At 34.5% G+C, this 25,044-nt stretch overlaps 1 protein-coding gene and 1 long non-coding RNA gene across 2 annotated transcripts; one reads left to right on the top strand and one right to left on the bottom strand.

Annotated features, from left to right (window-relative positions):
* Positions 1-121: 121 nt before the first annotated feature.
* On the bottom strand, positions 122-3,716 carry LOC126681279 (uncharacterized). Its single transcript, XM_050376793.1, has 4 exons — positions 1,114-3,716; positions 824-1,025; positions 535-749; positions 122-447 (listed from the first exon to the last, which is right to left on the bottom strand). Exons 1-4 carry the CDS (start codon positions 3,209-3,211, stop codon positions 401-403), a joined length of 2,562 nt encoding a protein of 853 aa, XP_050232750.1. The 5' UTR covers positions 3,212-3,716; the 3' UTR covers positions 122-400.
* An 18,578-nt stretch (positions 3,717-22,294) lies between these two features.
* On the top strand, positions 22,295-24,805 carry LOC126683003 (uncharacterized). The gene is made up of 4 exons (XR_007641572.2): positions 22,295-22,383; positions 22,465-22,542; positions 24,144-24,217; positions 24,617-24,805. It is a non-coding gene; the product is annotated as an uncharacterized LOC126683003 (long non-coding RNA).
* Positions 24,806-25,044: the final 239 nt, after the last annotated feature.

Raw genomic sequence — 25,044 nt, 5'->3', positions numbered from 1 at the left:
TTATATGAAATAAACATTTTGGTCAATTACCAAAGTAAAAGTAAATATTTATAAAAATCTTAAACCAAGCCGGTTTGATTGTTTATTTTGGTTTAAGTGAAATTAATGCTTGACCAACACAATCAAATCTAGATTACCACTTCTACTCATTTTTATCTTAGCAACAAGTTAAGATTTTTGGACACCTCAGATTAGAACTAATCAGACTACAGCAACACTAACAAATTCTAATAATGTAAAACAGAGTACAAAAGATTTTCATACTTTCAAGCTTCACCTTTCAACACACTACTTCATCCGAGTTTTACGGCTTCAAACATAAACCTTTCTGCAGTTGGGCCGTCAGCCAAGCATAGTGAGACATCAATGAACGCAGCTATTTGCGCTATAACTCGTGGTCTTACTTAAATTCTTTCAGCCCTTCAAAAATCTCGAAGTCAGCAAACCCTGCAAATTGAACCAAGGTTGTAATCAATTAAGTAAAAGAAAAGTGTCGATATTATGAATGTTTTGAAATCCAGAAAGTGCAATTACCAACACCCAAGTCTTCAATTTCATCAATTGCAGATCCTGCTGGCATATTGTTAGCTACTTGGGCGGCGTTAGCAGAAGGGGGAACTAGAGCCATCCAATCTGAACTCTCATAATCTTCCATGCAAACGTCATTTTGCAGGATCCAATCTTCCACAGCACTGATATCGTCAAATGAAATAGGGTCCACAGAAACCTGACTTTTGCTTTCATCAACACTACAATGAAGTCAATTAGCAATATAGCAACATTGTTATTGTTAACCCGTAAATATCTTTAAAACCATACTTACATTTGTTTGAGACGCAAGTTGCACTGCACAAAAACAACATCATTGAGTCGTTTGCGCTCCAGCAAATTTCTCGTGGCATGTACCTTTTCAAAAGGGATGTGATTGCGCCTGCACCCAATCGAGCTGCATGTTTGACTGAGTATACGAAGTGCCAAACGTGCCAAATTCAGACAGCCTCCGCCATACGTAGACCACCATTCAGCTAATACAAGGAAATGCCATTACGAGATCAGGTAAAAAAAACAAATTTAACAGGAGAAGTGTTCTTTTTGCAATACAACACTACGTACCAGGAAGCAGAGTTTCTCTTGATCTAATTGCCATCTTCCTCCCAAGATCTCCAGCGGCACTCTTGTAGATGTGTAATTCTTTGACTATCTTATCTTGGATTTCTATATCAGGGACCAATTTCTCTATGCAGTCGAACACTCTTGACGTAATCTCATTATGCACATCTCCTTCAATGCTATAGAAGAAATTTGGGTTAAGAAAGAAACCTGCAACATGGAGAGGAGGTTGCCGTTGCTGATCCCACCTATTATCTATGATATTCCAGTACACCATGTAATCCTCTCTTTTAACAAATTCTCTCTTTATTGTTTCTTTTGCTCGATACATTCCCGCAAATATGTATCCCATTCCAGCTTTCTTTTTGCTACTAGCTATTCCCAAAACTCGTAGGAGGGGACTTGTAAGGCGGATTATCAAGATGCATGAAGACCAAAATGATCGATTACCTATAATTTCTAGCATTGCCGATCCTCCAAGTTGCTTTGCATATGGGCAGTCTATCCACTCCTGAGAAGTTATCATAGTTTGCAAGCTGAGCTTAAAGTCAGCCATCCTTTGCAACATTGTAAAATTAGTAGCAGAACGAGTTAGGCCCTGTTGCACAATATCTTTGCCACCCGTAAACTTTCTCATTAAATTCAACACTGTACTATGGTTGTATACAAATCTTGTGACAGATTTAGCCTGTTCAATTACTGCATTGATCCACTCGAGTTTTCCCATATCCTCTAGTATCAAATCAATGCAATGAGCTGCACAAGGAGCCCAATACAGAGAAGGAAAAGTATCCATTAATCTTTTTCCGGCGGCAATATAATGCTTCTCACCATGTGTAATCACCTGCAAAACATTACCAGGTCCAACTTCTTCCACCACTTGTTTAAGCAACATATATAGATCATCTGGAGAATATATGATGTGTGATGCATCCACAGATTTCAGAAACACAGTTCCTTGAGAACAATTCACAAAAATATTTAGTAAGACTGTTCCGCGTTCAGAGTTCCATTCTTCAACCATGATAGAACAGCCAGTCCTAGTCCATGTAGTCCTAAAGTGTTCAATGTCATTTTTAATTTCCTCAACTAACTTCTTCAGTATCCAGCCGCGAAGGTCGTGATTAGAGGGTGCTAGTATCCCTGATGCTCCAGAAGAAAGCATATCTACGAGCCTCTGAAAATAGGTGGAGTCCAACGCATCAAAATTTGCTCCTATGTCATACAAGAACTTTCCCATTGTCGAGTGAATAGCATTGTCTACCTTTTTCAAATGTAAAATATTCAAAGGACCACTATTATCAACAACTGCCAAGGGAGTTTTACCTCTTCCCCTTTTCCTTGAATCCGTATTTCCCTGACTTATCAAATCATCTTCGTCAAGTGGAAAATTTGAATAAGGATCAATTGGAACAGGGACTCCATTTTCATCATCCTCGTAATGAAAAGGATTAGCAAACGCGTCAGTATCAACATGAACAGTTGGGGAATCAACATCAGTACCGTCCTCAGTGACCATCCTTTGTTTCTTCTTTTGTTTCGGTACAACCTCATGCAAACACTCTTGAATGGAAAGCCGAATATCAGACGGAACTCGCTCACAAACCGGGGCAGCACCCTTTCGACCAGCAAGATGTTCCTTGAATCGGTAAATGCCACCACCCTTAAATACTTTATCACAATAATTACACTTAATCTGAACCCTGTCACCAATTTTCAAAGCTTGACAATATTTCCAAGCCAAATCCTTCTTATGACGGGTAACTTTAGTGGTGGTGAGTGGCTGCTCAGGAGTATTATCAAAGTCATTATTACCTAAAGAAAGCCTTTCCTGAGACACCCTTTGCTTATTCTGCTTAGCTGAAGAGGCAGAACCATCAAGAGCCTGTTCCATTAATACCCGAACATCAGGCGGAACCCGTTGACATATAGGGCCACCGCCTTTTCGACCAGCAAGATGTTCTTTAAGCCTAAAAATTCCACCACCTTTAAAGATTTTACCACAATAAATACACTTTATATGCACTTTCTCACCCTCTTTAAGCATTTCACAATACTTCCACCCTGAGTCACGTTTATGCCCTAAACTTGGTGACTCCATTGTACACCACAAACCCTAAATTCTTTACTTCTGCTGAACACTCAGATACAAAATTCAGGGTTTTCTTAACAATGTAAAATCTTTAAAGAAAACCCTAAAGAAGCATTATGATTATGAATACACTGCAGACATATACATACCATAATTCTAAGCAAATTGAGTAACAGAGACGAGCAAATTAACACAGAAATTCATCATATTTGGCTTTGCTTTTGTTTTCAAAGAAAATAAAATTAACAGTAAATATGAAACCGAAAATTGGGCGAACCGGTTAGGGCAGACGAGAGTCGATTGAGTTGAGCCAATTGGTTATGGGTTCACCGGTGATCTGAAATCTGATAATTGCAACCGAAGCCTTTTTAACGGTGGGCGGGAGTATGAACCAGCGAGCAGTTGTGAGCCAACCAATTGATCGGGTCTGGTTTTCTGTTTAGGTTAAATGATGGGAAAGAAAGGTTGGTTCCTTTTTCTCATTCTCTTTTCTACCCTCAATTTCCACCATAATTTTTACCTACTCTTAACTGTATAAATATAATATCATAACCATAAGTAACAGTATTTTACACCTTCAAAATACTGTTTTTTTTTTGTCATAGAGTAAACTTTATTAAATAAAATATGAAAATATACATCAATGAAACGACTCATCGACACTATCGAGTTAGCCATTCCAAACTCAAATGATGAGAGCTGCAAATGCAGTCATCGACAATGGGCTTTTTTAGCCACTGAATAGACCACTCAATTATAGTAACAACGTATTAAGAAAAGCTATCACCCAAATAAATCTATTATCATTAAAAGAAGAATTTCCGACATCATGAAATTATGATAGTCTGAATAACAGATCCTCCATCAACGTTTGAAATCTCAATGCTTCGGCCATAATTGAAAAAGCCAAACTCCTGCCAAGATAAAAAAAAGGGTTAATTCTTAAAAAAATCACGAACTTTACATGAAGTTTCATTTTAATCATGACCTTTAAAAGTTGTCATTTAAAGGCACGAACTTTCATTTTATTTCAAATCTATCACCAAATTAAAATTCGGTGTATTTTATCTAATTAAAATTTTCTAATCCTAGATACTCTATCTGAAAGATAATAAGATTTGATGTTGATTAATAATTTGAGTCTTTCGTTAATGGTTTAGTGAAGAATTTAGTCAATAAAAATACACTGAAATGATGAATTTGAAACAATATGAAAGTTTGTGCATTTAAATGGCAACTTTTAAAGGTCATGATTAAAATGAAACTTCGTGTAAAGTTCGTAATTTTTTTAGGATTTAACCCTAAAAAAAATTATGCCAACTTGTCAATACATAGTCTATAGTTATTTTATTAATTTAAACAAATTAAAGGTTACTTTATCCATTTTTCCCCGTTAAATGAAATCATTTTCATCTCATGGTAAAATAGATAAAATAAAGTAACTATAGAAAAGCCATTAAATACGTACAAGTAAACTGTTTATTTAATTTTAATACTTATTGATGATTTAATAAACTATTAAATAATTATACACAAGTAACATGTGTTTTAGTAAAAAAATAATATAATAGTTACATTATCCACTTTTCATAAAATAACTATATAATATCCATAAAATATTGATTCATCGTCCTTTAGTTCTAAATGTTGAGATAGTATAATTTTAAATCAATGCATTCCATTTGATTGTAAATTATCGTTGTTGTTAATGTTTTAAAAAAATATAGAATATAAGTGTTAAAAATGGCAACTTCATCATGTAAAAGAATAGTGTCAAAATAATGAATATAAAATCACGCTAAAATAATAATGAAAAATCACGCCATGTAGTGATATAAAATCACGCCAATTAGTGATATAAAATCACGAAAAAAAAATCACGCCAAAATAGTGATATAAAATCACGTCAAGTAGTGATATAACATCACGCCAAAAACTAGATAGCACGGATACTAAAAAGACATAAAACGGGTAAGGTCAAATGACATTTAAAAATAAACAAAAACAAAAGACAATAAATATGAAAAAATGTGTTAATAATAGAAATATAAGGATTATTATAAATATTAAAAGTTACAAATTTTATATATACTAAATTTAGTTTATATATTTACGACAATTACTGAAATTAGCATTTATGAAAATTTATAATTTAAGTTCATAAAGAATAAAAATCTTTAAATTTTATTGAAAAATTGAAGTTAATATTTTATAAATGTTACGAAAATACTATGTAATTCTACAACTATTTAAATATAAAATATCTTGTAGATAATTTGAATGATAAACTTTATGGATAATAGATGAGATATCGAATGAGTAAAAAAATATGTAATTTTACAAATATTTAAACATGAAATATCTAGTAGGTAATTTGAATAATAAATTTTATAATGATAGATAAGATTTCGAATGAGTTTTCAATTGTTTTCAATTTCCGAATAAAAAAATTTAAAAATTTAAAAATATTTGTGTTTTCTAGTATCCGTGATTCTTATGCCAAAATAGTGATATAAAATCACGCCAAAATAATAACAGTGATAGAAATTATTGCTTTTAAAAAGGTTAAAAATGACAAGAATGTAATCATTTTATCTAGGGTTAATTGCAAATTAATACACAAACTTTACCCTAATTTGCAATTATAACACGAACTTTAAAACTTGGCAAATTGGTACACCGATTTTCATTTTTTGGTGAATTGATACACCGAACTGAAAAAATATTAACGTGGACATTGTCATATACAACCACGTGTTGTTGTATGATTGATCGGTGTACTAATTTGCCAAAAAAATGAAAGTTGGTGTATTAAATTGCCAAGTTTCAAAGTTCGTGTTGTAATTGCAAATTAGGGTAAAGTTCGTGTATTAATTTGCAATTAATCATTTTATCTATACGAAAAGATAAGCCACAAATAATTTTAATAAAGATAAAGAAAAATAAAACAAACTCAAGAAAGGAAGACTATAAAAAAAATTATATATTTTTAGCAGTTATGTAAATGATTTTGGAATACGTTTGTCTATAAAAAAGGACAAATTATGATATACATGACAAAAAATTCAATTTTTAAAATTTTGCAGAATTCAATATTATAATCTCTATGGTAGAAATAAAAAAATGTAATATTTATGAATTACGAGAAAGGGAAATAAATAATTAAATTTCTGATATTTATTATTTTTAGAAGAAAATGAGTCAATTAAAATTCTAATTTTGTGAAAATGGTAATTGAAACTCTGAAACATGAAAAGCAAATACGAAATTAAAAAATTGAAGGAAAAACTAAAGTAATAATGAAGGAAAAGTAGTTACGTTTTTTTTTTGAGAATGATGAAAATCTCATTAATAGAAAAATAAAAATACAACTTGATCAAATATTGAATAAATCAATACATTCAAGAAGTACAATAATAGAACATCAGTAAAATAACAGAAGATCATATCTAATTTCTTCAATTGCATTGACGAATCTCTTTTAATATGCAACTCGGCGATCCGTCCGCTCCACTCGAAGGTTATTTTAAACCACAAATCGACTCTTTGGTCTTTGAATGAGTCCGATTGAGAGAATATTAAAAATAAGATTTCTACTGATATCATTTCAGATCTACACTCCGTAGATAATTCCATCAAGGAAATAGCAAAACCCATAAAGGGTAAGAGCCAGAACTTCACAAAGGACGACAAAACATCCATAAAGAAAAAAAGAAAAATAACAACAGATCTCAGATCTGTGATTATTGACGCAAAATAAATTAAATACGAGATTTGAACAGAAAACGAGAAAGTAAGGAGGTGATTTTGAACCAAAAAATGGCCAAAATCACCTCCCTCTTGTTGCGGCTAAGGAAAAGTAGTTACTATTCTAGCAAAAAGCAAGAGAAAAAAAACGGTTACTAAACATTTTCATAGCCGTATCAAAAAAATTATGAAGTTTCGTACTTATCAAAAAACTCATAAAAATAATGACGTTAAACGATATTTGTAATTATCAATAACAATATATAAAATTAAAAGATTAAAATATAATAATATATATTTTTAGTGTTAAAATTTAAACCTGGCAATGGAAGGACATGAGCAGCAATATAATGATGAAGATGATGGAATTCGAAATTTTCGAAATTGGATTACCATAAGAAGATTAATTATGTGGGTATTCCATACTATTTCATATTTTCAATTACATAATTATTTCATTTTTTAAGTACGTACAACATTCTAATCTAAATTAAGTGTAAGGTTAAAGATCTATAAAGAGTTAATTTTTTTTTAGAAAGAGGATGTTAGGCTTTTTAGTTGTTGTTTTGTCATTTAAACTCTTGAAATTCTTAAAAGGTGCAAAAAAAAAGACTAAATACACCACGTTAATCCTTTTAATTTGTTTTTTTGCCACTTAGTCCTTCGATGATTTCAATTATTTTCTTTCAAATACAAGGGTTTATTTACATTATTTAAAAATATTGAGGGCTAAAATGGTAAGAAAATAACTAAAATGACTTATGTACCCTTTTTAAAAAACTTGAAGAATTATTTTTATATTTTCTACATAAATATAATATTTATTTTAATAAATTTTATAATTGTTTTATTTATCGAATTTATTGTATTATAATTTATATGCAATATATTGATGAATATAATAATGGCCTAGTAGTAAATTTACAATGGATTTTGACAGATTTTTAATATTTTGTGCCCCCGTTCCTTATGTATTTTCGGATTTGTGTCTAATGGAGAAATACTTCCCATTTTGTGCATAGGCACATGTAGCCCGCAATTTGAAATTGCAGGCTGAGGGCCAGCTCGCAATATGATATTGCGGGCTCGTGTTAAACTGAGTGATTAATATTAATCACCCAGTTTAACACCAGCCTGCAATATCATATTACAGGCCGTCAGTGAGTCCCTGCTGTGGCAGGAAATCTCTTGACCAAACACAGCCCGCAATATGATATTGCGGACTGTGCTTGCTATAAATTGGTGTGGTGAGCCGGATGCTCACCACACCAATCTCACACTCAAATTAATAAAAAAAAGTTCTTATAAACTATTATTATTAGTTGGTCGTTATAATTTTTCGAAGTTCGACGTAATTCTTTTTTGGAGCTAGACGGAAATCATTTTTTTGAGCTAGACGGATATTTTTCGAAGTTTGCCAGAATTCTTTTTTGGCGCTAGACGGAGGATTTCTTTTTCGAAACTAGATGGAAATTATTTTTCGGAATACTATTATTATTTTACGAGGACGACAAGAGGTGAGTTTGTATTATTGTTTTTAGTTAATCTTTTTATTATTAGTAAAATATTAGAAATTATTATAATTTAGAATATGTTATAATTTTGAGTATACATATAATTTAGAAAATATATTTTTCGAACAGGTAAAAAGTGATAAGGACTGAAACGTTCAATAATGATTTCCAGAGAAATTTATCCGGGTGATGAGCTTGTGATCCGGACGTGGAATCCAGCTTCAGATCTATGTGCAGCAATGTGTTCTTGAATGATTGAAGCATTTTAGTTTTGTTTGATCGAATGATGTGTGTGTGTGTGTGTTATAGTGGTTCGGCCACCACTATGATCTGGACGTGGAATCCAGTTTTGGATCTATGTGCAGCAACGCGTCTTGAATGATTGAAGCGTTTCAGCTTTGTTTGATCGAATTTTGTGTGTGTGTGCTAGAGTGGTTCGGCCACCATTGTGATTCGTAGGGTTTATTGTCTGTTTTGGGGGGTTATGTGTGCCACCTCTGGTTAGGTCAATTAAGGGTCCTATTTATAAAGGTTAGATTATGGGTGATGCTAGCTAAAGTCTAGGTTACGTTAAGAGTCTTTTAGTTAGAGTTGTACATGTATATGAATAGTGAAAGTCTATGAAGTGATAGAGTATTATGAATAAGATTAGTTTTTACAATTATCATCAGGATTAATTTATTTATCTTTTGTATTAAATCTTATAGGCTAAGCAAAAGAGCGTTAAAACATGTTTTGGTGTCCAAAAAATATCAAAAATGACTCCTGGGACTCTAAGGATTTGAATATGGTCAATTTAGCCCTTCAAACTTGCAAATTGACCCAAAAACTTCTAAGATATTGATATTAGTCCAATTTCTTAGACTTAGTTCACAATCTCTTTAGATTTTTATAGGCTACCTACATCTAATTACGTTTCAATCCTTCAAGTTTGCCATTGTGCAGGGACCTGACCAGCTTTAATATAACTAAGTGGACCACAAGCTCGTCACTAGGATAAATTTCTCTGGGAAACCATCATTGGACACTTCAGTCCTTTATCACTTTTTACCTGTCCGAAAAATAGGTGTCTACATTTTTCCCCTCTTTGACAGGAAATAACAAAGTAGGTCAATTCTTATCAAAGAAGAAACTCGTTGTTCGACAGAAAACAAGGATATTGCCCACCACATGAGGTACTCGCTCGTCGGTGGTTTAGTAATGCCCTAGCCTGAGCATTACTGGTTGAGGCGCATGCACCTGGTCCAATGCCCTCTAGTTTTGGGCTACTCTGCATATGTTCGAAAGTAGGTCTTCTTAGATGTCTTGAAGGTCATCCATTGAGCTTGGACTTCCCGTTGTGTGCCCCGTGGAATGGAGCTATAAACTCTCAGCTATTTTGAGAGTGATCCAATGGCTTGGACCCCTAGTAATTAGCATGCATGGTACTTCTTAGGTTTATAAAAGGGATGTCATTCCCTTGGCCGTCCTAAGGGCACCCTATTACGTAGGTGCCTGGTATTTATCCTGTTTGGTGCCTCTTATGTTTGTAAAGGGAACTACATCCCCTTGGCCGTCTCTAGGGCCACCCTCATAGGTCCTGATTCCATAGTTATTCCACAACTATCAAAAATGTCTGAAGTTTATTTGAACTATTGCAGACAATATCTGGATGTTTGGTTGACATTAGATTCTCCTCCATTCGGATTCTTTCATGTAGGGTCGTCCGCTGTTATGTTGTTTTGGGTGTTGCATTCCGCAAATAATGGTGTGGCGGTGTCTTTCTACCGTTAGTCGTTATAATTTGATCTCGTCTTCTTACTCTATCGAGGATGAAATATGATCTTAGTATTCTGGCTGGTCTGATCGTAGGTGTAGTCTGGGGAAGTATTCGTGTCCGTCCGTTGAGGAGGTACTCTACTCTGATTTACTAAAGGATATTCTGGTACATCTACTGAGGATGTAGTCTGCTCGGATTTTCCAGGGAAGTGCAAATAGTCTGTTCCACTAAGAAGGTATAGATAGTCCACTGGGGAAGTGCTCTAATAGTGAAGTGATCCGGTTCTTTGATTGTCTACGTCGTTTGTACTTGGGATGTCCGATTGTCCGGCCCGGTTGAGGGTAAAACTTAGTCTAGTCTGTTTGGAATCTGAAAATATGAATTCTGGCGTTTTGAGGATTGAAAACTCTAATCTCCGGTATGTTGAGGATTTGAAAGTTCGAATTCTAGTATGACCTCTTTCAGGCGTAAGAATGGCTCTAGGTAGTTGTGAGCGGAGCGGGGTTTGGGGGCCGCTTGCCCAAGGCTTATGGCTGATTTCTCGATCTGAAAATGGAGTCGCCACCTAGTTCAACTAGGAAATGCCTTTTAAACCGACTAGGTAACTTTACTTGCTTATGGGTAAGATTACCGTACATTACACCAAAAGACCGGGTTCGTGGACCTCCCCGAGACTCGTGTGCTTGGCTTATCGGTTACCAGTTTTATTTGCCAGACATATTTGCATTATCGCATCTCAACATTATATGCAATTCACATGATATGAGAGCTGGAAACAAACAAGTATGAAAGCGTGTAAACAAGTTTGACCCGCATATGACTCAATCTGGACTGGCATTTGAGGCAAGTAGCAGGTACTCCTAATCAGACATCTAACCTTAGAGGTTTCTAACAAGTAGCGAAGTCTGGTGTCACGACCCGAAATCTCGGGCCGAGACCGGCGTTAGGGAATGGGAGTGGTATCTCCGAAACTCGTAGCAAACCTAAATTTCACTATAAATTTTTCGCGTTTTAAAAACATTATATGAGTTATAAAACTGTTTTAAGAAAAACTGGCAACATAACATCTGAAAACAAAGCACCACTATCACGACCCAAATTATTGAGCCGAGACCGGCGCTAGGGAATGGGAGTGGTAGCTCCAAACCCGTAGCAAGCCTAAAATAACTATAAAGTTTTCGCAAATAAAAATATAATATCATATACAAAATAATTTCAGAAAACTCTGACATTAAAATATTATATTAGAGTTTACATTCAAAATAAACTGTTTGAAATCAAATCACAAATTTTGTACTGACACCTACTGACTACTGCAGCTCTAGGAACTCATACTCTGTGCAAGCCAATCGACTTCTGGCACAGCGAAGATGGTTTGACTGATCCAACTCTGTCTACCTGAAGAACATCAGAGTGAGGGGGTCAGTATTTTGGGAAATACTGAGTGAGTTTGCAAATTATTAACGGTATTATTAAAATTATAACATCGCATACTCAAAATATAATTTATGAGTATTCATTTCATAACGATCATACTTAACATCATCCGTCTGACATCGATAGCGAAGCCAACCGATGTATCCTACATGTCTGACATCAATAGCGAAGCCAACCGATGTATCATAGATGCCTGACATCGATAGCAAAGCCAACCGATGTAACTGATACGCCTGACATCGATAGCGAAGCCAACCGATGTATTTAATTCGAATCGCACGAACTAATCTCTCATATCTCATACAGACCATAGACATTACCACCAAGTTGATATATCAAAGCAATCAAACATAACAACATCCCGTACAAAACAAATCATATAAATGCGATGTATTTGACAGAAGTACTTATCATATATGAAATTAGCTTTTATAAATAATACGCGAAAGTAAGATGCAACTCACAGTGACCGCTATTCCTTATATCCGAACGTAAGCTCTAGGAGACTGGTCCGTCAATCCTCGTCGAGCTTCTTGGGTCGTCATACTGGTAGCTCGATAGTCCGTCAGATCTATCATAGGATTCTATTGTCAAAACATATACTTAGAGAATCCTATTCTTAAAAATTGCACTAGATACCTAACACGACAAAAGCACGAAACATAACCGTCGTGCTCGAAACATATCTTTCTCTATAGATCTCTATTCATATCTTGATTACTCATCATGCAAATGTTCATTGCTATAATGTCTTATTAATATTCATTTTAAGACATTAGTCAGAGTTGTACACCCGTATCATGTCATCGGAAGCCAATTTTCACTCCCGGAAGTCCCCCGGAGGTCACGATCGAAGTAGGGCACGTCGTGCTAGCTTGGCACGTCTTGCCCCTCATTTTTCATGAAGGGCACGTCGTGCCCTTCCTTGTGCACGTCGTGCACCCCTAGTGGTGCACGTCGTGCACCCTTATGGCGCACGTCGCGCACCAGCACGACGTGCTGTAGTGCAGCACGTCGTGCACCGACGTGCGCGACATTTTCCAGCATTCCTGGATCATTTCTGGAGCTCCAAAACTCCTAAAACTTGTACCAATTCATACCCACTTCATTTATACACAAAATCCATCAAGAATCCTAACAAAAACGATGAAAACGACTTGATTTCCGACGTATCGATTCAAACCTAACTTCTTACACAAAACAGCCTATAAAAACATCATTGCACCACCAATTACTGAAGTGTTACCTTGATATGATGCTTAAGATCAGTAGAGCATTCAATTCCGGAGATATCGCCGCAAAAATCGTCCAAAACGGACGCCGAACGGAGAAACCATGAAGGAACGACGGTGAGAAACGATGAGATGACCGTAGCCTCTGGAATCTTCTCCTTTCATCTGATTTCATATCATTCATATCTCATTCTTTATATAATATGGCTAAAGTTCCACTTAAATCCTTGTTTTCTTTATTTGTTACAATTTTATCCTTTGAACTTTTGTTTTGTTCAATTTAGTCCATCGCTTAATCAATTAACACTTTAGTCATAACGTATACGTATTATTTATATCCAAATAAATAATACTAATCCAAAATTATTATTTTCCGACAATAATATTCTAATTGCTATTCTCGAGACTAAATTGGCCAAATTTACACTTTAGTCCTTAAACTTTGCAAAAATTGCAATTTAGCCCAAACGCATCCGCGTCCAAATTTTAAAAGGTCTCCAATTGACCCGAAATTTTTACCACTATTACTATGAAACATTTCCCAGACCTTGGCGAAATAATTACCCTTTTTGGGACTTGACTGGTTAAATTACCACTTTAGTCCTTGAACTCTAGTTTGGGACTTTTCTTGACATTTTTTCTTTTAATTCCAATTCCAACTTTAGAATTGAAATATAACATTAATTTCCGCATAATTACTTTAATTTCTTGGAAATTATTTCCGATATCGCCACCCTGGCGAATCAGAACTGGACACATGTTCCAGTTAAATTCTTAAATATTTTGGGGTATTACATTTTCCCCCCCTTATAAAAATTCGTCCTCGAATTTTCACATTCTTCTTGACTTATCCTAATCTCTTTAATATCTTGAACTTTCTTCAGAGTAGGGATACCGTGTGCGTCTTACGACGCTGGTCAGCGCAAGAAATCGTCATTCCAATTTATGTACTTCTCACACTTTGATGTCAATTATCACTGACAATCTTACTTTTGATTTCTTCTCTTTATTCTATAACACAATCTTTGTGTTTTCCCTTTGTCTGACATTTAATACTATAAACTTTTAATTTAATACTGATATCCAATAATTGTTCGTTCTAGCGATACTTTATCACTAAGAATGATAATCCTCGTCACTCGATATCTCCCTTTTATGACGACATTAGTCGTATTCATCTGTACTTACGATTCTCTGTTCTTGATTCTTTACTTTTGTTCAATACGTCTAATCCTATCATCATTCCCTTTCGAGTAATTTGAATACTCAATTAGCTCATGCTTCTTTACTTACGTAGTTTCTTTTGTATTGCTGTTGCTGTCATCCAATTATTAGTCATCGTAGTGCTAGGAACTTATCTCCTTATCCGTTATCTTCTTTGGTCTCGTTACTTCACTTTTCGTAAGAAATTTCCTTTGTTATCGCTGCTTATCATGATTATCCATGAGGTGAATCCTCATGACGTATCCTTATAAGGTCTTTGTTTACTTTCCTTGTAGGGCTTATTTACTTTTCTTCTTGTGTCAATGTATCTCGTATGTTTATTGACCTACTTCCTTTTCTTTAGCGTAACACGCTATTCTTGAAACTCCTTGTCCCTTCTTACTTCATGTCGATCTGCCTCGTCAATCTGGTTTTCAACCAGATAGGATTTTTATATTGGTCGCTGACTTCTTATTTTAATAAGACAGCGTGTGACCTATGCTCAAGTAAGCTTTCTTTGCTTATAATCCTTAAATGAGGATCTTAATCCTCTTCCAATTATATACTTACATCAGAATGTCCTCTGATGACGTCGTAACTTACTTCATGTTTAATCTTTTTATTCATTATCCTGTCTTATTTCCTCTGTCATCTTCTTGGCATTATTCGTCTTTTAACCTTCAAAGATGCTTTTAGCATTTATCGTCATATTCCAACTCTTTCTTATATATATCTTCCATTCTATTTTCAATCTTAGTTTGGCTCTTAGCTTCCAAACTATTTCTCTTTATCATCATGTAACGTTAAACTTACTTCTCATTACTATTCATGGTCTTACTATTCCGCTTGTTATTCCTACTTTTGTCCATATCGTAGATATACTTCTTGTTCTTAGTCAACCAATAGGATTAATAGTCTAAATGCTATGATCCTATGGTATTCTTCTTGCGTTCTTTGTTCACGCTCTTATCGTATTTCTTAATCTTCTTCTATTACATTCTTTACTTTCCTCCTCAGAGCATCTTGTACATCGTGTACTAACTGCTCTTAATATCCACAACATCGATCATTACTAGAGAGTTGTGGCCTTCTTCGTCTGAATTTCCCGATGTAGTGTGCTCTCAATCGTATACATATCGTCTTATCGTATTTGTACTCTTATTATGGCCGTCTGTAAAGCAGATCCTATGCTGATATCATCTTTATCGCGTCTCGCATATCTGATATTTCTTGTTTCAGCACTCTGAATGTCGATCACCAATTAAACAATGGGTCGCAGTCCCTTTTTGCCTGAATTATCGATGTAGTGCGCTCTCGATTACCTACATATTGTACTATTGTACCTTTACTGGCATCTTAACTGTCAGTGTATTCGACCCTATATCTCTGTCCTCTTTATCTTTCTTTGTTTCTATGTGTCAGCCACTACATAGATTTCCATTTCTCTAATCTCCTTGTCAACTTTCCACATGACTTTTCTCTTTTTCATTTCTTCGATTACTTTCATCGAGTTCCTTGCGTCATACGCAGGTTATCTGTACTTTTCTTAACTCTGACTGATTTCTTATTATCCATAATCTACTTTTGCATCCTTATACTTTATCATACACGTCATGTACCTTTGGCATTCCTCGACCATATACAGAAAGTCAGTGGAATACAGTCCTACTGGTAGTATTCCTCATGAAAAGGAGCACATTTGCTTCCCAACCTAATTCAAGGCCACTTATGCCTGACCATTGGCTATCTCTGCATTCTCCCTCAGATTGCGATATTTCCATACACTGGACTAGCAATGGTCACTCTGGTACTCCTCGACATTGGACTCGTCTGATATCTCTTCTTCCCCGAAGCCCTCTCCATGAGGATCTTCTTCTGGGAATATATCAAACAAGTTTGATCGTATCTTACTCATCTTAATCCTTTAAGGATCATAATCAATCTTCTATATCAATCACATTACTTCTTATTTGATCTAATTCGAATTTTAAGGTTTAGCACTTCACAAGAATTCATTATATTTGTACCTTTCACAGCCTACAATTCCGCTTCATAATTGAAACCTTGAGGTGGAAGTTTCAACTCTCAATCCACCTATTGCAGTACATGTCGTTCACGTCTCAATTTTTCTTATCGTATACTTCAATTATTCATTTTCATCGTATCTACTGATCTAATTACTTTGATCTTTCCCGATTATCCTTAATCGGAGCTAATGGTAAAAAGAGTTCCCCAAGTCGGGTCACAAACTTATTTCATATTATTCGACTTATTTACCGCTTTAATTGCTTGTCGAAACTAATCATGGGTTAAACCTTTCATTGACATCTTGATCGACCATACTATTTGTCCTTCATCCGCTTGATATGTACAAGCATCTTACTTTACTTTTCGTGGAGGATCTAGCGTACCGCTTGATCCGCCAAACTCTTTTAGTCTTAACTTATCAATCGTCCTATTACCGACATACAGTTTCTTATATCAGTTGCTTTTACTGCTAACTGATTCATAACAACGTTCAGTCACTACGGCACTTCCGATACCTATATATTCCCACTTGTCTTGCTAGGTTCCCATTGATCTTCATCTCATTTCTTGCCTTCACTGGCCAAATGGACTGGGTTGCATTCGCTTTTGTTACTTCAATCTTCTTCTCGCGCCTCATACACTTGCTGTGCAACAGCACGCGTTCGCGTAGTTCTTTATTCATCGTATAGAGATTATATAAAGGAATCGTAATGAATTCCTTAAAATATAACACCTACTAGTCATCAAAACTAACTGCTGTCCACGTAAGTTGAACTCTAGGGACGTCTCCTTCCTTTAAGCCTTATATGATTACGTTTCTTATTGGAGGTCTTCTGAGTCTTCTGACTCATCGTAGACTAGCCAATTTCCAAAACATATACTCGCGTTGTATATGTTAAAACGCATATTACTATCGTAGCTATAAGCATCTATGTTGACCGGATTCAAGAAAATCAGTGTCCCCTAGATTTTCTTGATTACGTATCGCATCTTAAGTCTTGCGAGCATTCCGCTCACAGGGACTTAATCAAACCTCATGAGTATCAAAACACATCATACATATTCTATACATTATTAATCGGATATAAATTATTATCTGAACACATTTACTATTCTAATCGTGTACTAGTTTGTTCAATCAAGACTAAGTTCATTAACTAGAGGCACAAATCCTATGTTCTCGTATTCAATCATCTTGTAGCCTTGATTGCAGCTTGCTCACGAGCATTTCACTTCTGTCACAGAGTTCTGGTCTAGGTATACTTACATAAAAACAAAACTCTTTGAAAACTTTCTCAAATAAACATCTCATTTCGAGATTTAAATCAAAACTCCGTTTAAATCTTAGCAAAATTGTGCACTAGGGTGATGACGTCTCTCATCCCCAAAGAGTTGCCACAACTCACCTTTCGTCTGAGCATAATGCATATGATGCATGTACTATTAATGCATGTATTCATTTATTATTCTTTTCATTAGCAATGTGTGTAGTGATGCACTCCTATCAATGTCGTGGCTATCACACATTTCTATATCAGGTCTAGGCACAATTATGCTCTCAAAATCAGATAAACAATTAACTTTTAAAAGTTATGAACTTCGAGTTTTGTAAGTTCTCTAGACCTTTAAACTCTGTATCCAGAAAGTTCTTCAACTTCTACCACTTTGCATTCCTTCTTCATACTCTTTCTAAATTTCGATCGATCGAATTTAATAGCATCTCTCGCATTATCTAATGCTAGGCACACATATATGTCATCAAATCACAATTATATCAATTATATTTTATTCATAGGAGGCAATACATCTCCTAGAAGTTTCATCTAAATAGGCATATCATGCGCGCCTATCCAATCGAAAACAAAATACGTGTATATATCTCATATACACGTATCACAAGAAGCACACAAACATTTCGCAAGTCAATCTATTATACTAATCACAAAACACTTTACGTAGACGACTGGGATCAGACAAAGTTCAACTCTATAGCTGCAGTAGTTCCTAGATTACTTAGCCGACAAACGCATCTTAGCAGAGGTAACTGGACCAACTGCTCTGATACCACAATTGTCATGACCCAAATTATTGAGCCGAGACCGGCGCTAGGGAATGGGAGTGGTAACTCCAAAACCCGTAGCAAGCCTAAAATAACTATAAAGTTTGCGCAAATAAAAATATAATATCATATACAAAATAATTTCAGAAAACTCTGACATTAAAATATTATATTAGAGTTTACATTCAAAATAAACTGTTTGAAATCAAATCACAAATTTTTTACTGACACCTACTGACTACTGCAGCTCTAGGAACTCATACTCTGTGCAAGCCAATCGACTTCTGGCACAGCGAAGATGGTTTGACTGATCCAACTCTGTCTACCTGAAGAACATCAGAGTGAGGGGGTCAGTATTTTGGGAAATACTGAGTGAGTTTGCAAATTGTTAACGGTATTATTAAAATTATAACATCGCATACTCAAAATATAATTTATGAGTATTCATTTCATAACGATCATACTTAACATCATCCGTCTGACATCGATAGCGAAGCCAACCGATGTATCCTACATGTCTGACATCGATAGCGAAGCCAACCAATGTATCATAGATGCCTGACATCGATAGCAAAGCCAACCGATGTAACTGATACGCCTGACATCGATAGCGAAGCCAACCGATGTATTTAATTCGAATCGCACGAACTAATCTCTCATATCTCATACAGACCATAGACATTACCACCAAGTTGATATATCAAAGCAATCAAACATAACAACATCCCGTACAAAACAAATCATATAAATGCGATGTATTTGACAGAAGTACTTATCATATATGAAATTAGCTTTTATAAATAATACGCGAAAGTAAGATGCAACTCACAGTGACCGCTATTCCTTATATCCGAACGTAAGCTCTAGGAGACTGGTCCGTCAATCCTCGTCGAGCTTCTTGGTTCGTCATACTGGTAGCTCGATAGTCCGTCACATCTATCATAGGATTCTATTGTCAAAACATATACTTAGAGAATCCTATTCTTAAAAATTGCACTAGATACCTAACACGACAAAAGCACGAAACATAACCGTCGTGCTCTAAACATATCTTTCTCTATAGATCTCTATTCATATCTTGATTACTCATCATGCAAATGTTCATTGCTATAATGTCTTATTAATATTCATTTTAAGACATTAGTCAGAGTTGTACACCCGTATCATGTCATCGGAAGCCAATTTTCGCTCCCGGAAGTCCCCCGGAGGTCACGATCGAAGTAGGGCACGTCGTGCCCCTCATTTTTCATGAAGGGCACGTCGTGCCCTTCCTTGTGCACGTCGTGCACCCCTAGTGGTGCACGTCGTGCACCCTTATGGCGCACGTCGCGCACCAGCACGACGTGCTGAAGTGCAGCACGTCGTGCACCGACGTGTGCGACGTTTTCCAGCATTCCTGGATCATTTCCGGAGCTCCAAAACTCCTAAACCTTGTACCAATTCATACCCACTTCATTTATACACAAAATCCATCAAGAATCCTAACAAAAACGATGAAAACGACTTGATTTCCGACGTATCGATTCAAACCTAACTTCTTACACAAAACAGCCTATAAAAACATCATTGCACCACCAATTACTGAAGTGTTACCTTGATATGATGCTTAAGATTAGTAGAGCATTCAATTCCGGAGATATCGCCGCAAAAATCGTCCGAAACGGACGCCGAACGGAGAAACCGTGAAGGAACGACGGTGAGAAACGATGAGATGACCGTAGCCTCTGGAATCTTCTCCTTTCATCTGATTTCATATCATTCATATCTCATTCTTTATATAATATGGCTAAAGTTCCACTTAAATCCTTGTTTTCTTTATTTGTTACAATTTTATCCTTTGAACTTTTGTTTTGTTCAATTTAGTCCATCGCTTAATCAATTAACACTTTAGTAATAACGTATACGTATTATTTATATCCAAATAAATAATACTAATCCAAAATTATTATTTTCCGACAATAATCTTCTAATTGCTATTATCGAGACTAAATTGGCCAATTTACACTTTAGTCCTTAAACTTTGCAAAAATTGCAATTTAGCCCAAACGCATCCGCGTCCAAATTTTAAAAGGTCTCCAATTGACCCGAAATTTTTACCACTATTACTATGAAACATTTCGCAGACCTTGGCGAAATAATTACCCTTTTTGGGACTTGACTGGTTAAATTACCACTTTAGTCCCTGAACTCTAGTTTGGGACTTTTCTTGACATTTTTTCTTTTAATTCCAATTCCAACTTTAGAATTGAAATATAACATTAATTTCTGCATAATTACTTTAATTTCTTGAAAATTATTTCCGATATCGCCACCCTGGCGAATCAGAACTGGACACATGTTCCTGTTAAATACTTAAATATTTTGGGGTATTACAACCACCACCTGTAACAAGTATCCCAAACCATCCTATAACAAACATAATGATATCATGATACACAAACACAATATCAATGATATCTGATAAACCATTTAGTTAAACAACTACTACACAGTAACCGTAAATAATATACAAACAGTAGTATTTACAAGATCAGAGTTTGTACAGCAAAACCAGACTACTAAACTACTAGACTACTGCGGCTCTAGAAGTAAACAACAGTTTTCTTTACATACAAAATACTGACTTCCGGAAAAAGGAATGGCAGTCTGATCACGCCAAAATACTATTTACCTGAAATGGGTGAAAAATAACGGGTCAGTAAAAACTGAGTGAGTTCGCATAATTACTAATGAACATTAAATAAAATAAATCGCATGATAAATAATTTATGCAATGCAGCCAGATACAATATCCGAATGAAACCCTAAACCTCAATAAATAAATATTCCAAATAAACCTCAATCGAATTCCAAAGAAGTCTGGATCGTGAACTTTGTACCATCATCACAGACTTTCTTATTATTTTACAGTATCTGGGCCGTGAGTTTTGTACCATCGCCTCAGATCTGTATCGGGGTCTGGGCCGTAAACTATGTACCGTCGCCTCAGATTTTTCCGTTAAGTCTAGGCCGTGAGCTATGTCCCGTTGCCTTAGACATATAAATAATCACTACTTATTTCTACTATGATCATTACGGGTGCGCACTCAGTCCTATTGCCTCTCAATAGGAAAGCATGTTCCATCGGACCTATACCGGTTTTAAATATCGAATGCAATGCGATTTAAAATAAATATTCAAAAATTTAAACAACGTTGCATTAATATTCAAAAGTAAAATGCAAACTCACAGTCAACCGCTTTCCAAAAATATAACTCTTTATGACTTTTAGTTTTGCTGACGTTCGAATCCCGAGACTCTCGAGCTCGTTGGATCTAAATTATAAATTAAACGTCAAAATTTAAACAATTCAACGATATCCTAACTCTAGAATAGACTCTAATCACAAATCACAATTGCATAATAAAATTTTAAAAATATTAAAATTTGAACTTGTATAACGACTTATCAAGTTTAGAGCTCAAATTCAATAATTTAAAATTAAACTTAGACTTTTTAAATTAAAAAGTCATTTTAAAAAAAAAAATTCTCGAGTTATATTTTAATATTATTTTTCCTTAACAATAATTTAACATGAGATTTTAATTATTTTTAAACTCATTTCCCTTTTATTTATTTTCAAATAAGATTTTGAAAAACTTAACTAATTTTCAAGTTTCAAAATCATTTTTTTTAACGATATTTAACATTATTGATGGAGTCTGCCTTCTGAACCGGTGAGTAAGTGTAATATCCCGTATTTTTTTTATATTTTTTTTAAATATAATTTTTACATTCCGTCAAACTTTAAGTAATTTATTTTTATTATTAAATATTTTTAATTAATTTTATTTGTGTCGTTCGTTAATTTGTTCGTGGTTCGATTCGTGTTTGGTTTGTACTAATAAAATCAATGAATGTATAATCCATGCATGCAAAATAAAACCCCATGCCTTATTATTCACGTAACTAGGCCCAATTGTTTTTTTTAATAACATGAAAGGCCATAAAAAAAAGGTCCATACAATTTGTTACTTTAATTATGCTAATTATGCAATCATGTCCTCCAAGCCTATTTATTTAAACATGCTATTTTGCTGTTTCACGTGGTCTTTTTCTAACCTAAACTTTCATTATCTTTTACAAAACCTTAGCCGCCATCCCTCTCTAAACAAATCTCAGGAATCATAACTTCCCTTCTCCATTCATTCACCTCAAATCCGGTAACTATTTTACGTTGCTTTTTACATATTTCAATACGATACCATATCGCGGCTTATTAACTTATGTTTTCATTGAACTAGTATCAATCTGAGATCGTTCTCTTCATTTTGTCGGTCCTTATCACCCTCGATTAACATCACGTTTTGATTATGAAATTGGTACGTTGAAATCTCTTTGTTTTTAATGCCGTTAGTTTATCGCTTAGTGTTCTTGTTACTGTCGTTGGGTGTTCTTTTCCTTTTGCATTGATTTTGTTGCTTATTGTTGTTTAATAGACGATTGATTAATGGGTTATTATGTGTTAAATCTCAGTTGGTAATTTATCTCTGGTTTGGTTGCTTTTGGTTTCGGTTTCAGATTTTATTGTCTCTGCCATACTCGTTTTTTTAGAAAAAGGATGAACCTTGAATTGTTAAGTTTCGGCAACCTTGAGAAATTGTTCTTGATTGTTGTTTTGATTTTAATATGATTGACATGAAATTGATGATTTGGTGGTTGCTTGATTTGGTTTCTGAGTTATACGTGTTTATGCTTTCCTGTTCATGGTGGGTTTCAATTGTATGATAAATTGGAGAAGGCAATGACGTGTCAATGAACGATTTGTTACTTTGAAATTGTTTTGGCAAATTGATGACTTTGGTCACTGAATTTTTGTGCCTTAAATCTTTTGATTCCTAAATTTATCTTTTAAATGTTTTAAATTGATTTTTAATTTTAATCTACGAAATTGATTTCGACTTATTAATTAGCGACTTAAATAATATTAGTATTTATAATTTGAAATTACTTCGGGCATTAATATTTTTTAAATTAAAATTAATATTAATTTCATTATAGTTTATTTTTGATTTTATAAATTGACTTTATTAAATGAGAATTGGGGATTTCATTTTAATTTGAAGGTCGTCAAATCAATTATATTATTTTAAGACCTAAAAATAATATTTGAGTTATTTAAAATTTAATTAATAATAATAATTATTAATTATTTAATTGACAAATTGAGATTTTTGCCTTTAAATACCAATGTGATTAAAATTATGTTTTTAACCTTTGGTTTCCGTTTCAAGTTATAAATTGTCAAATTGAAATCGAAGATTATTTTATAATCTAAATTTATATAATTAGTCGGGTAATTATATTTGGTTTTAAATATCTTTTGATATGGCATTTTGGCTAAATTACAATTTAGTCCTTGAACGTTTTTAGAACTTATTTGATTAAGTTTTTGATTGTAACTCGGGTTACTTGAGGTTAAGGATATTGGGTTCCGTTTTAAATATTGATTTATTATTTTATCAAAATTGATTTTATAATTATAAACTATGGTTTATAATTGGGTATGATTATACTTATTTTATCAAGGTGATTTTGGAAATTTTAAACTCTGGTTTATATTTTGATAAAATATTTTGGGTCGGGTTAGACTTGGGTCACCCGACATGTGAGGTAGCTTGGTAGTTATTGGTAACTCGGCTAACCTAATATTTGAGGAAATGGATTTAAGTTATTGTTTATTTATTATTTAAGTAATGTTTTTCGGAACGGATTTTAAAGCGGAAACCCAATAGACTTTGCTTAATTATCTGAGTATTGTGTTACTCGATGTGATTCATTTTGACTCGGGTCATTACGTGATTAATTGTTCATTCTATTCTTGCTACGTTTATGTTTGACTCGGTATTGTGCTAGTCCTATGTGGTGTCTAGTATTCTTAGAGTTAGGGGTTGAATGGAGTTTAACTTATATATTGTTTTAGACCCGTCGACTGCTCGTGCTTCGGAGTCTATGCAGGGTTAGCTGTTTGCCAAGATTCACGTGGATAAGCAAGCAGTGAGTTTGTAGTGCTATTTACCGCTTTATTAAGTACCGCATCATATTTTAGTATTATAAATGCTTTTAATTGTTTTAAGCGATTATGGATCTGGATTGAAACGAGCTACTCGATAGGCTTGTATCGAGACTGTGTGCACCAGTATATACTCTGGGATCGGCAGACTATGGTCTTGCTTACGCTGGTAAATTGACGAGGATTTGTTCCCGTCCACTCTGGGTTTATTTTTCAGTATGCTATGTCATACTTACGCTGGGATCTTTTCAATACTGTTTTCCATAATCATACTATATTAGTATAAACTGTTTTGATTTAAGGGTTTTAAACTTAATAAATGTAAATAGTATTGCGAACTCATCTCAGTATATCTGACCCCGTTGTTTTCCTAAATTTTCCAGGTTATGATTTGAAAGCTGGTCCACTCCGATCCTTTTATTCTTCGGAGGCTTATTTTATTTTATATAGATTGTCAAACTGATTTTTATTCTTAGACCGCAGTAGTAAATTAGAAGTTCATATTACATTAGATGTTTGTCAGATTTGTCTGACTGACTTTATTTTATGCTTTGACATACTTATTTGTTTAACTCTGGTTATCTTTTTATCAATGTAAGTAATTACATTTAGGTTGTTATATTACTTTGTATGTTTGATTTTTATCCGCAAGGCTAGCTACGGGTTTTGGTACTACATTACCCATACCCTAGCGCCGGTCGCGATTCATGAAAATGGGTCGTGACAGTAAGACCTGCAAAACAAGGTAGAAGCTAACCGGACGGTGGTTGTCCGATTAACGCTCCGATGCTAAAGTCAGTTTAGAGCTTTG

The sequence above is a fragment of the Mercurialis annua genome, linkage group LG5 (genome assembly GCF_937616625.2).
Source record: "Mercurialis annua linkage group LG5, ddMerAnnu1.2, whole genome shotgun sequence".
Taxonomy (NCBI): domain Eukaryota; kingdom Viridiplantae; phylum Streptophyta; class Magnoliopsida; order Malpighiales; family Euphorbiaceae; genus Mercurialis; species Mercurialis annua.
This window is presented reverse-complemented; position numbering and strand designations above follow the sequence as displayed.